The sequence below is a fragment of the Phocoena sinus genome, chromosome 2 (genome assembly GCF_008692025.1).
Source record: "Phocoena sinus isolate mPhoSin1 chromosome 2, mPhoSin1.pri, whole genome shotgun sequence".
Classification (NCBI taxonomy): domain Eukaryota; kingdom Metazoa; phylum Chordata; class Mammalia; order Artiodactyla; family Phocoenidae; genus Phocoena; species Phocoena sinus.
In genome coordinates this window covers 165,843,791-165,858,611 of record NC_045764.1, presented here as the reverse complement: position 1 = coordinate 165,858,611, position 14,821 = coordinate 165,843,791, and the positions used below count along the sequence as shown (strand labels likewise).

Genomic DNA, 14,821 nt, shown 5'->3' with positions numbered 1-14,821 from the left:
TATTTTCCAATCACAGTGGAATGAAACTAGAAGTCAATAGAAGGAAAACTGGAAAATCCACAAGTATGTGGAAATTAACACATTCTTAAACAACTAGTGAGTCAAAGAGGTAGTCATAAGGGAAATCATAAAATACCTTGAGAAAGTTAAAATGAAAACAAGACATATTGCAGCACTATTTACAATAGCTAAGATGTGGAAGCAAGCTAAATTTCCATCAACAGATAAATGAATGAATAAAGAAGATGTGGTGTATATATACACAATAAAATACTACTCAGCCATAAAAAATAATGAATAATGCCATTTGCAGTAACATGGATGGACCTAGAGATTATCATACTAGGTGAAGTAAATCAGACAGAGAAAGATAACTATCATATAATATCGCTTACATGTGGAATCTGAAAAGAAAAAAAAAAAGATACAAGTGAACTTATTTCAAAAACAGAAAGAGACTCACAGACATAGAAAACAAATTATGGTTACCAAAGGGGAAAAGGGGGTGGGGAGAGGGATAAATTAAGAGGTTGGGATTAACACATATACACTACTATATATAAAACAGATAAACAAGGACTTACTGTCTAGCACATGGAACTATGCCCGGTGTTTTTTAATAACCTGTAAGGAAAGAGAATCTGAAGGATATGTATATATATATATCGCTGTGCTGTACATCTGTGACTGTACATCTGAAATTAACATGATACTGTAAATCAACTATACTTCAGTAAAAAAATAAAAAATAATCTGTGAATAAAAACTTATGGGATGCAGCAATAGCAGTACTAACAGGGAAGTTTATAGCTATAAACACATATTAAAAAGAAAAATCTCAAATTAACAACCTAATTTTACAACTTAAGGAACTAGAAAAAGAAGACCCACCAAACCAAAGCTAGCAGATGGAAGGAAATAATAAAAACTAGAGAAGAGATAAATGTAATTGAGAATAGAAAAACAATAGGAAAAAAAGCAATGAAATTAAAAGCTGCTTTATTGACAAGCCTTAGCTAGATTAACTAAGAAAAAGAAGACAACTAAAATTGAAAGAGGGGACATTACAATTGATGTCACAGAAATAAGGAGGATATGAGAATATTATGAACAGTTGTATGCAAACAAACTGGATAACCTAGAAGAAATGGTTAAATTCCTAGAAACATACAACCTACTAATTCTTAAATTGTGAAGGCATAGGAAATCTGAACAGACCAATAACTAGTTAGGAGATTGAATCAGTAATCAAACCTCCCAACAAAGAAAAGCCCAAGATGGGATGGCTTAATTGGTGAGTTGTTCCAAATATTATATTTAAAGAAGAATTAACACTAATCCTCCTCAAACTCATACCAAAAAAAATGAAGAGGAAGGAACACTTCCAAGGTCATTCTATGATGCCACCATTATCCTGATACCAAAGCCAGACAAGGATACTACAAGAAAGAAAAACTAGAGACCAAATCCCTAGAAAACACTGATGCAAAAATTCTCAGCAAAATACTAGGAAACTGAATTCAGCGGCACATTAAAAGGATTATACATACCGTGTGGGATTTGTTCCTAGAACACAGAGATGGTTCAACATATGAAACTGATCAATGTAATACACCACATTAACAGAATGAAAGAAAAAAAAATCACAGCATCATCTCAATTGATACAAAAGAGCATTTGACAAAATTCAACATACTTTCAAGATAAAAATACTTAACAGACTAGAAATAGAAGAAAACTACCTGAACATAATGAAAACCATATATGAGAAACCCACAGTGAGCATTATGCTCAATGGTGAAAGACTTAAAGCTTTTCCTCTAAGATCAGGAAAAAGGCAAGGAAGCCCACTCTCAACACTTGTATTCAATATAGTACTGGAAGTTCTAACCAGAGCTATTAGACAAGAAAAAGAAATTTTAAAGTATCTGCATATAAAAGGAAGAAGTAAAATTATCTCTATGCACAGATGATATGATCTTGTATGTAGAAAACTCTGAAGATTCTACGAAACAAACGAAACAAAAACAAAACCTGATTAGAACTAATAAAGGAATTCAGCACAGAAGTCTCATTTTAATATGGATAAGCACTCTCCTCCATATCCAAATACATCCAACACTTCATCCTTTTATGAACAAGGAGGACCAGTTGGGAGATGATGGAATAACTTTGTTCTTTGGTGCATTCACAATGCATACTGTTTAAAACTGAAGACTGCCATGTACACTTTTGCACAAACTCTAGGAAGGAAATAGATGGTTGACCAAGTAGGTAAGGAGTCTGTCTGTACGTCTGTGTGTGTGTGATGGATGTGGGAGTATGGTCATGGTGCATGACTTTTCTTATGTAGGAAGATTAGGTAACTGATGACTGTTACATGGCAACTCTTTAGTGAGGTATTATCTTTTTATTCCCTTAGGTATGGCTTTCAATTGATGGCGGCAACACCTTTGAATTAATAGCTGACTTTCATGATGATATCATAAAGAATACTTATCATAGTTTTTATACTTCAGATATTACTTTTGTTTCCCGAAGTGGAAAGGTTTACTTGACAAAGGCAGGTGAGGAATTCACTTTTATTGGTATAAGCACTACCTGTGAGCCAGGGATTAGAAGATTTATTTTAAAATCTGCCATATTAATGAACTAATCCTAAGGTCACAGACCTATTAGGGGTGATGGATTTAAAAAAAATTTTACTGTAATAAACATAACAAAATTTACCATCTTAACCATTTTTAAGTGTATAGTTCAGTGGTATTAAATACATGCAAATATTCTGCAAGTATCTCCAACATCCATCTCCATAACTCTTTTCATCTTGAAACTCTATACCCTTTAAAAAATAAATCCCCACTTCCCTCTTCCCCACAGCCTCTCACAGCTACCATTCTACTTTCTGTCTCTGATTTTGACTACTTTGGTACCTCATATAAGTGGAATCATACAGTGTTTGTCCTTTTGTGACTAGATTATTTCACTTAGCATAATGTCCTCAAGGGTCATCCATGTAATAGCATACGTCAGAGTTTTCTTCATCATTAAGGCTGAATAATATTCAGTTGTATGTTATATATGACATTTTGCTTGTCCATTCATACATCAGTGGACAATTGGGTTGCTTCCATGTTTTAGCTATTGTGAATAGTGTTGCTATGAACATGGCTATACAGATATATCTTTGAGACCTGCTTTTATTTCTTTTGGGTATATACTTAGAAGTGGGATCGCTGGATCATATGATAATTCTATATTTAATTTTTTGAGGAACTGCAATACTGTTTACACAGCACTGTACCGTTTTACATTCTGACCCCCAGTGCAAAAGAGTTCCAGTTTCTCCACATCATTGCCAACCCTTGTTATTTTCTGGTCTTTTGATAGTAATCATCCTAATGGATGTGAAGTGGTTTTTTTTTTTTTTTTTTGAAGTGGTTTTTCATTATAGTTTTGATCGCATTTCCCTAATTATTAGTGATGTTGAGCATCTTTTTATGTCCTCATTGGCCATTTTTTAATCTTCTTTGGAGAAATGTCTTTTCAAGTCCTTTACCTGTTTGTTAATCAGATTGCTTGTTTTTATTGTTCAGTTTTAAGAGTTTTCTATTTATTCTGCATATTAATCCCATGTCAGATATATGATTTGCAAATATTTTCTCCCATTCTGTGGGTTACCTTTAACTAATTTGGTTATTTCTTAAGTAGTTTTTTGATGCTATTGTAAATGGAATTGTTTTCCTAATTTTGTCTTCTAATTATTCATGTTAGTGTACAGAAATGCAACTGATTTTTGAGTGATGATTTTATACCCTGCTATTTTGCTAAATTCCATTATTAGTTCTAATAGGTTTCTTTCTTTTTTTTTTTTTTGTAGAAGCTTTAGGGATTTCTACATATAAGATCACATCATCTGTGAACAGAGATGATTTTACTACTTCCTTTTCAATTCTGATGCTTTTAACTTCTTTCTCTTGCCTAATGGCTCTGGCTAGAACTTCCAGTACTATATTGAATAGAAGTAGTGAGAGTGGGCTTCCTTGCCTTGTTCCCGATCTTAGAGGAAAAGCTTTAAGTCTTTCACCCTTGAGTATAATGTTTACTGTGGGTTTCTCATATATGGTTTTCATTATGTTTAGTTAGTTTTCTTCTTTTTTTATAATTTTTATTGGAGTATAGTTGCTTTACAATATTGTATTAGTTTACACTGTACAGCAAGGTGAATCAGCTATACATATACATATATCCCCTCTTTTTTGGATCTCCTTCTCATTTAGGTCACCATAGAGCACTGAGTAGAGTTCCCTGTGCTGTACAGTAGGTTCTCATTAGTTATCTATTTTATACATAGTATCAATAGTGTATATATCTCAATCCCAACCTCCCAATTCATCCACTCACCACCCCGCATAGTTTTTTTCTATTTCTAGTCTGTTAAGTGTTTTTTCATGAAAGTATGTTGAATTTTGTCAAATGCTCTTTTGTATCAGTTAAGATGATGTTGTGGGTTTTCTTCTTTCATTCTGTTGATGTGGTATACTACATTAATCAGTTTTCATATGTTGTTTGCATTCAATGTTCCTTGCATTACAGGAATAAACCCTACTTAGTCATGATGAATAATCCTTTTAATGGGCTGCTGAATTCTGTGTGCTAGTATTTTGTTGAGGATTTTTGCATCATTACTCATCAGGGATATTGGTCTACAGTTTTCTTTTTTCTGTTTTGATAGTGTTTTTGTTTGGCTTTGGTATCAGGATAACACTGGCTTCATGGAGTGAGTTGGGAAATGTTCCCTCCTTTTCAATTTTTTGGAAAAGTTTGAGAAGGATCAGTATTAGCTCTTCTTTAAATGTTTTGTTGAATTCACCAGTGAAGCCATCAGGTCCAGGGCTTTTCTTTGTCGAGAGATTTTTTATTACTAATTCAATCTCCTTACTAGTTTTAGGTCTATTCAGATTTTCTATTTCTTCACAATTTACTTAGTCTTGTAGGGTGTTTTTTCTAGGAATTTTTCCATTTTATTTAGCTTCTCCAATTTGCTGGTGTACAGTTGTTTATAATACTCTCTTATAATCCTTTATACTTCTGTAGAAGTAGCAGTAATGTTCTCACTTTCACTTCTGATTTTAGTAATTTGAGTTGTCTTTCTTTTTTTCTCAGTTCATCTAGGTAAAGGTTTATTGATCTTTTCAAAGAATCAACTTTTGATTTTATTGATTTTCTGTCTTGTTTTTTGACTCTCTATTCCATTTATCTCTGCTCTAATCTTTATTATTTCCTTTTTCCTTGCTAGCTTTTGGTTTACTTTGTTCTTCTTTTTCTAGTTCCTTAAGTTTTAAAGTTAAATTGTTGGTTTGAGAAATTTCTTGGTTTTTGTTTTAACAATTTTAATTGAGGTATAATTGACATATAACATTATATTAGTTTTAGGTATACAACATAATGATTTTATATTTGTAGACATTGTAAAATTATTACCACAATAAGTCTAGTTAACATCCATCACCATACATAGTTACAGATTTTTTTTTCTTGTCATGAGAACTTTAAGATCTACTTTCTGAGCAACTTTCACATATGTAATACAGTATTATTAACTATAGTAACCATGCTGTACATTACAGGTATATGTAATTTTATTGTGCTTAGCTTTATTGCACTTTGCAGATATTGCTTTTTTTTTTAACGAACTGAAGGTTTGTAGCAACCATCCATTTTCAGATGATGGTTAGCATTTTTCAGTGATAAAGTATTTTTAAATTAAGGTATATACATTGTTTTAAAGGCATAATACTATTACACCCTTAATAGACTACAGTCTAGTGTAAACGTAACTTTTATATACACTGGGAAACCAAAAAATTCATGTGACTTGCTTTATTGCAATATTTGCTTTATTGTGTTGGCCTAGAAACAAACTTGCAGTACCTCCTAGGTATTCCTGTACATCTCCATGACTTATTTATTTTATAGTTGGAAGTTCGTACTTTTTGGCTTCCTTCACTCATTTCTTCCTCTCACTGTTGTGGCCTCTCCCATTGCGGAGCACAGGCTCCGGACGCGCAGGCTCAGCGGCCATGGCTCACGGGCCCAGCCGCTCCGCGGCATGTGGGATCCTCCCGTACCGGGGCACAAACCCATGTCCCCTGCATCAGCAGGTGGACTCTCAACCACTGCGCCACCAGGGAAGCCCTCTCTTCCTTATTTTTAATGTAAATATTTAGAGTAATAAATCTCCCCCTTAGCACCACTTTCACTTCATCCCATAAGTTTTGGTATATTGTATTTTCATTTTCATTTGTCTGTAGGTATTTTACAATTTCCCTTGTGATTTCTTCTTTGGTAGGTTGCTAGTTCAAATGAGTGTTGTTTAGTTTCCACAATTTTGTGAATTTCCAGTTTTCTTTGTTATTAATTTTTAACTTCATCTCCTTGTGATCAGAGGAGATACTTTGTGTGATATTTATCTTTTTAAGTCTGTTGAAACTTAATTCGTGGTATAACATATGGTCTGTCCTGGAAATTGTTCCATATGCCTTTAAGAAGTATATGTACTGTTGTTGGGTGGAATGTTCTGTGTATGTCTATTAGATCCAGTTGGTTTACTGCACTGTTTAAGAACTTGATGTCCTTACCTATCTTCTGTCCGGTGTTCTGTCCATAATTGTGAGTGGGGTATTGAAGTCTCCAACTACTGTTGTTTCAGCTGTTGATGTCACAAAATTACATCCTTATACATTGTGTGCCTCCAAACATAAATTAGTAATTCTTTTAAATGCATAAGTCTCCTAAATTATGTAGAAAATGAGATTTGGAGTTACAAACCCAAGTTAACAGTAAGTAATACTAGCTTTTACATTAATCATTTTTTTCTTTAAATGTATTAGTCTCTTAAATCATATAGAAAACACAAGTACACTTACAAACCATTATTCACTTTGCTTCAATGATTTTTCTTTCTGTTCCTCAGACTCGCTAATTTTCATTGTCCTATTTTCAAATTAACTGATTCTTCTACCTTTCAATCCCTCTAGCAAATTTTTGTTTTTTTGCGGTACGTGGGCCTCTCACTGTTGTGGCCTCTCCCGTTGCAGAGCACAGGCTCCGGATGTGCAGGCTCAGCGGCCATGGCTCACAGGCCTAGCCGCTCCGTGGCATGTGGGATCTTCCCGGACTGGGGCATGAACCCGTGTCCCTTGCATTGGCAAGTGGACTCTCAACGACTGCGCCACCAGGGAAGCCCCCCTCTAACAAATTTTTTATTTCAGTTATTGTGCTTTTTCAGCTGTAGAATTTCTTTTTGGTTCTTTTAGTTTTTCTATCTCTTTGTTGATATTTCCATTTTGTTCATGTATTATTTCCTTGACTTTTTCCACATCTTCCTTTAGTTTTTTGAATATCTTTAAGATGGAACATATCTGTTGATTTAATTTTTTCCTTTGAATGGGCTATATTTTCTGTTTTTTTTTTTCGTATGCCTTGTGAATTTTTTGTTGAATACTGGACATTTGAATCTAGTAATATAGTAGATCTGGAAGTCAGATTCCCCCCTTCCCCAGGGTTTGCTTTTTTGTTGTTAATGTTTTTGTTTTTTTATTGTTGTGGGCTGTCTCTGTGCCAAGGATTAGCCTGAGATGTAAACTCAAGATCTTCTTAGGTCTTTCCTGAGCCTGTACCTTTCCCCAAGTGTATGTGGTCAGTTTCTAAATTTTCCTTGTGTATGCAGTTACTTTTGAATGTCCTAGTCTTTCTCCCCAGCTTTACTGAGATGTAATTGACATAATATTGTGTAAGTTTAAGATGTACAGTGTAATGATTTAATATATGTATATATTGCAAAACGATTATCACAGTAAGGTTAGTTAACACATCAGTCATCTTACGTAGTTATAATTTTTTTGTGTGATGAGAACTTTTTAGACTTACCCTCCTAGCAACTTTCAAATATATGTATAGTATTGTTACCTATGTCACTGTACTGTATGTTGTATCCTCAGAATCATTCATCTTATAATTGGAAATTTGTCCCCTTCAACCACCTTCACCAATTACCCCTTCCCCATTCCCCTGCCACCACACTCCTGGCAACCACCATTCTGCTCTCAATTTCTATTAGTTTGACTTTTTAATAGATTCTACATATAAGTGAGGTCATACAGCATTTGTCTTTCTTTGACTTATTTCACTTAGCATAATGCCTTCTGTTTCATCCATTGTTGCAAATGGCAGGGTTTCCTTCTTTTTAATGGCCAAATAATATTCTATTGTGTATATATACCACATTTTCTTTATCCATTCATCTGTTGGTGAACACTTAGGTTGTTTTCCTGTCTTGATTATTCTGAATAATGCTGCATTGAAAATGGGGATGCAGATATCTCTTTGAGATAGTGATTTCATTTCCTGTGGATATATACCCAAAAGTTGAATCACTGAATCATATGGTAGTTTTATTTTTGATTTTTGTGGAGTCTTCACACTGTTTTCCACAGTGGCTGCACCAATTTACATTCCCACCAACAGTGTTCTCTTTTCTCCACATCTTCACCAACACTTGTTGCCTCTTGTCTTTTTGATAATACCTCAAATGTCCTAGTCTTTAATGTCTGGTTCCCAAAAGGGAAAAAAAGAGACAAATGATGGGGTAGATAAGGGGGAAGGGCCCAGACCTTTAAATTCCCTGGAAGTCATTTCAGCCAGTGGGGAGTGGACTTGCAACACTGAAAGAGGTGCAACAAGAATGGCCACCCTCCTTTCTGTCTGCACCTCTGTGATAAGAAGCTGCAATCAGCAAACAGAGCACAGATCCCCAATATTTGGAGGACAAGGTCCTTTTTGCCCACACTGGCTCCTGCAAGCTGTGTGCAGCAGCCCCAGGAACACATGCATAACTGCCTGCCCTGAGGCTAGAGGTGGAGGATGGGTAGCTTCTACTGTGCTAAGGGCTGAAATTGACCACAATTTACTACTGGAGTCTTCCTCTGGAAGTTGCAAGCCTTCAATAGATTCCAGAGTTCCCAAACTATTACATCAGATAGATTCTTCCAGTGCAATTGTTGTCCAAATTGGGAGAGAGATTCCTGGTACATCCCATCTTCCCAAAATCCTCTGGTGGGGTGGTGGTGGTGGTGGTGGTGATGATGGATTTTTAGGATCTACAAAAATAGGATCCTATGAACAACCCTAAAGCAGGAGGACTCTGAAACATCATGCTTTATTCTCATTTACAATTTCAGTGTTTTTTTTTACCCTCCCCAAAGACAAATAGTAATAACTCCCACTCACTGAGCTACTATAGTTGTACTCAGCATGTTACAAATATCATCTCATTTAATATTCACAACAACCAAGTTGAAATAGGTAATGTTAAATTACTTTTACAGTTTAAATTGATATGATTAAACTCACACAGCTTGGGCTTCCCTGGTGGTGCAGTGGTTAAGAATCTGCTTGCCAATGCAGGGGACATGGGTTCGAGCCCTGGTCCGGGAAGATCCCACATGCCACGGAGCAACGAAGCCTGTGTACCACAACTACTGAGCCTGCACTCTAGAGCCCATGAGCCACAACTACTGAAGCCCATGTGCCTAGAGCCCGTGCTCCGCAACGGGAAACCACCGCAGTGAGAAGCCCGTGCACTGCGACAAAGAGTAGCCCCCGCTCACTGCAACTAGAGAAAGCCCATATGCAGCAATGAAGACCCAATGCAGCCATAAATAAATAAATTTATAAAAATAAAGTCACACAGCTTGTAAGAGGTGGAGGTGGGTAAATGATATATGGCTCTCCATTTACTTGGTTTGGTAATTTTGTCATTGATGTCAAATTTCGTCATTGATGTCATTGATCAAGCCTACATAGCTCCTCTCAGTTTGCACAGTTGAAAGGAAAAATTCATATTGATTGACCTTATTGACAGATGCCTCCCCCCTTCCAACACAGTTAAATTTTGTTAACCTGTCTTGGAGCCTAGAATGATAAAGGGACATGGCTCTCAATTTATTTCTCTATCTCTATGATCTGCCTTTTCATGTTGTCATTCAGTTATTGAGGCTTTGAGATCTTGTCTTGTTGAATCTATTAATTCATTAAAGTCTTTTGATGCAAAATACAGAGGAAATTTTACCTTATCTTGGGATATGCTTTGTCCGACTGGATTCTTTATATCTCTTGTATGCTATCAGTGCCTTCCTGTTCTGCCGTTTCCTCTCCCCTTCCCTCCCCTATTCTGCCTTCTTTACCCCTTTCCTCCCTCACATCTTCTCCTCCTTCTCTTCCTCCTCCTCCTCTTTTTCTCTGGTTCATCACTAAAGTGAGCAGCACTGGTAGATCTTCACTTTGCTCTGATGCAATGTGGGTAAATTATTCTTGAGACTGTTTGCTTCACCTCATCTAGGTAGCACTTGATTCATTCTCTCAACTCAGTAAAGGACCTTGGAAGGTGGTGAACCTGACTTCACTTAAGAGGGCTGGTTTTTCCCTTTACTTTTCCTTTGGAAACCATCTCATCCACTGTCAACCTCTGTCTCCTTAGGAGGATATTGCTGGGAGTCCTCAGGATTTTGTCGATTTACCTTCCTTCTCTCTATATTGCTTTAAAGGGTTAGACATAGAGCAGCGTGACCTGTTACATCAGAAGTTTCTCTTCCTTTCCTTAGCTCGTACTTTTCTACCTTTTGGCATAATATGGTTCTTTTGTTGTTGTTGTTGATTCCTGCTGGTGGTTTTGTTTACTCCAATGTATTTATTTGTTAAAATATACACAACACAGACTTTAACATTTTAATTTCTTTTAGGGGTATGGCTCAGTAGCATTAGGTATATTCACATTGTTGTGCAACCATCATCACCATCCATCTGCCTCCAGAATGTTTCCATCTTTCTAAACTTAAACTCCATAGCCATTAAACAATAACTCTCCATTCTCTCTTCCCTCCAGCCCCAGGCAACTACTTTCTGTCTCTCTGAATCTGACCCTCTAGATACCCCATATAAGTAGAATCATACAGTATTTGTCCTTTTGTGACTGACTTATTGATTTAATATGTCTTCAAGTTTCATCCATGTTGTAGCATATATCAGTACTTCATTCCTTTTTATGGATGAATAATATTTTATTATATGGATTTGGCACATTTTGTTTATCCATTCATCAGGATATTTGGGTTGATGGACATTTGATGTTTTTTACACTTTTTTGGCTTTTATGAATAATACTATTATGAACGTCTGTGTACAAGTTTTGTGTAGACATATGCTTTCAGTTCTTTTGGGTATATACTTAGGATTCTCATTGCTAGGTCATATGTTAACTCTATGTTTAACATTTTGAAGAACTGTCAAACTATGGCTGTACCATTTTACATTCCCACCAGCAATGTATGAGGATTATTTCTCTACACCCTCACCAACACTTATTATTATCTGTCTTTTTAAAATTTTAGTTACTGTAGTGGATGGGAAATTGTATCTCGTGGTTTTGATTTGCATTTCTCTAATGACTAACGATATTAAGAATCTTTCCATGTGTTTATTGGTCACTAATATATCTTCTTTGGAGAAATACTTATTCAAATCCTTTGCCAATTTAAAATTGAGTTAATTGGTTTTTTATTGATGAGTTATAAAAGTACTTTATATATTCTGAATGTAAGCCCCTTAAGAGATATATGATTTGCATGTATTTTCTCTCATTCTATGGGTTTTTTACATTCCTGATGGTGTTTTTTGTGGCACAAACGTTTTAAATTTTAATCAAGTCCAATCTCTTTTTCCTTTTGTTGTTTGTGATTTTGCTGTCTTATCTAAGAAACCATTGCCTAATTCATGAGCATGAAGCTTTACTCTTAATGTTTTCTTCAGAGAGGTTTATATTTTTCATACATTTTAGGGTTCCTTTTTTCAGGTGTTCATGAGATAATAAAACTACCAATTGTAAAAAAATAATGCTGAAATTCAATAACTTAATAGACAAGGAAGATCTACCTTCACTACTAGTCTCCTACTAGCCATCCATTTTACATTTGGTAGTGTATATATGTCAATGCTATTTTCTCACTTCATCCCAGCTTCCCCTTCCCCTAATAGGAAGCTACCGCATAGCACAGGGAGATCAGCTTAATGCTTTGTGATGACCTAGAGAGGTGGGATGGGGAGGGTGGGAGGGAGGCTCACAAGGGAGGGGATATGGGGATGTTTGTATACATATAGCTGATTCACTTTGTGGTACAGCAGAAACTAACACATTGGAAAGCAATTATACTCCAATAAAGGTTTAAAAAAAAAAAAAGAAATACAGTCTCCCCGAAGGTAGATCTCCCAATGTTCAAGTACACTTTTATAGATCATTGGGTAAGTTTGGAGATTGGGGTAAACTTGGAGATACCTGATTAGGTATAACCAGAGTAGGAAATATACTAATTGTTTCCAAGACAAGAATGAGTCTGGGGGGTTTTGTTTGTTTCTTTGTTTTTAACATTGCCAGCATTCTTGACTGTCCAAGCTTAAAACCAGGTTCTTCTGGTCTTGTAAGTCTATGATATGATTCTAAACAACAAGCTTTCTAAAAGTTTCTGATATGACTTCATAAAGCATGGCTTCTAAGGCCTTGATCCTGTGTCCTTGATGCTCACCAGCAGGAACAGTTTTACCATCATAATATCTCCTCAATGGTCCTTCCTTATTCAAGGATAAGTAGAGAGCACAAAATTCTGATTCTAGTCCCTCAGATCTTCCCCACAATGTTTATTTATTCTCGTTTCTGTCAATAAAATTTTGTTCAATTTATGTTGGTATCAAGGTTAATCTTGTGGTTAATTTGTCTGAATCATTTGTTGAAAGGGAAGGTGTGCAGTAGTAGCATTTAGAATTCTGACCATCAGGCATCCTGTGACTGTGAAATAAACAAAAATAACTATCAGTATCATTGGGAGGGGTTGGAAAGTAGAGCAAGCTATGGAACATTCCCAGTACTCTGGAAAGGTCCCACATGCCCTTTCTTGTCAGTATACTTCTAAGGCTAGCCATTATCCTGAATTCTAATACCATAGATTAGTTTTGCCTGGTTGTGAACTTCATATAAATAGAATTATGTGATATATATATATATATATATATATATATATATATATATATATCTTTTTTTTTTTTTTTTTTTTTTTTTTTTGCAGTTCACGGTCCCTCACTGTTGTGGCCTCTCCCATTGCGGAGCACAGGCTCCGGACGCACAGGCTCAGTGGCCATGGCTTACGGGCCCGGCCGCTCTGCGGCCTGTGGGATCTTCCCGGACTGGGGCATGAACCCATGTCCCCTGCATCGGCAGGCAGACTCTCAACCACTGTGCCACCAGGGAAACCCCTGTGGTATATATTTTATGTCTGACTTTTTCCAATCAATATTATGACTTTGAGATTCCTCCATATTGTCACAAGTATTAGTAATTTGCTCTTTTCCACTATGGTCCTCCATAGTCTGAATATACAACAATTTATTTATCCATTCCACTGCTGGTAGGTATTTGAGTTGCTTCCGTTTGGAGCCTATTATGAATAAAGCAGTTATGAACATTCTTGTATAAGTCTTTTGCTAGACAGAGCTTTCATTTCTGTTGGGTATAAATGTCAGAATGGAATTACTACATCATAAAGTATATGTTTGTTTAGCTTTTTGTGCGAAAAAATATTAAATGCTGCCAACATTTTTCCAATGTGATTTTATCAATTTACTATCCCACCAGCAATATGAAGGAATTCCAGTTGCTCCCTCTTCTGGCCAACACTTAGTATTGTCTTTTAAATAGTAAGCCATTATGGTGAGTGTGTAATGGTATCTCATTGAAGATTTAGTTTCCATGAATAATAATGTTGAGCACGTTTTCACATGTTCACTGGCCAATCTTTTTTTTTTTAATTTTATTTATTTTTTGTCTGCATTGAGTCTTCGTTGCTGCGCACGGGCTCTCTCTAGTTGTGGTGAGTGGGGGCTACTCTTCGTTGCGGTGCGCAGGCTTCTCATTGCGGTGGCTTCTCTTTGTTGCGGAGCATGGGCTCTAGGCGTGGGGGCTTCAGTAGTTGCAGCACGCAAGCTTCAGTAGTTGCAGTGCTCAGGCTCTAGGGCATGCAGTCTTCAGTAGTTGTGGCACGTGGGCTCAGTAGTTGTAGCACGTGGGCTCAGTAGTTGGGGCTCGCGGGCTCTAGAGTGCAGGCTCAGCAGTTGTGGCGCACAGGCTTAGTTGCTCTGCGGCATGTGGGATCTTCCCGGACCAGGGATTGAACCCGTGTCCCCTGCATTGACAGGCGAATTCTTAACCACTACGCCACCAGGGAAGTCCCTCACTGGCCAGTCTTTGTATCTTTTTTTGTAAATTATCTCTTCAAGTCTTTTTACTCAAGTGTTATTGGATTGCCTTTTTTTATTGATTTCTATGAGTTTTTAATGTATTATGGATATGAGTCCTTTTTTAGAAATATAATTTGCAAGCATCTTTTCCCAATTAGTGGCTTGTAATTTTTATTCTTTTCATGGTGTCTTTGGATGAACAAAATTATTAATTTTTTAAAAAATAAATTTATTTATTTATTTTTGGCTGCGCTGGGTCTCCGTGGCTAAATAGGCTTTTCTCTAGTTGCATCAAGCGGGGGCTACTCTTCGTGGTGCGTGGGCTTCTCATTTCGGTGGCTTCTCTTGTTGCGAAGCACGGGCTCTAGGCGTGCGGGCTTCAGTAGTTGTGTCATACGGGCTCCGTAGTTGTGGCTCGCAGGCTCTAGAGCGCAGGCTCAGTAGTTGCAGCACACGGGCCAAGCTGCTCCACGGCACG

General features: G+C 36.6%; 1 protein-coding gene across 1 annotated transcript in view; it reads left to right on the top strand.

Moving 5' to 3' along the window:
• CATSPERB (cation channel sperm associated auxiliary subunit beta) overlaps positions 1-14,821 on the top strand; it is a 128,694-nt gene that overhangs the window by 61,319 nt on the left and 52,554 nt on the right. Inside the window, exon 14 of the mRNA XM_032621755.1 lies at positions 2,423-2,567. Coding sequence (XP_032477646.1) covers positions 2,423-2,567 — 145 coding nt within the window. The remainder of the gene's footprint in view (positions 1-2,422; positions 2,568-14,821) is intronic.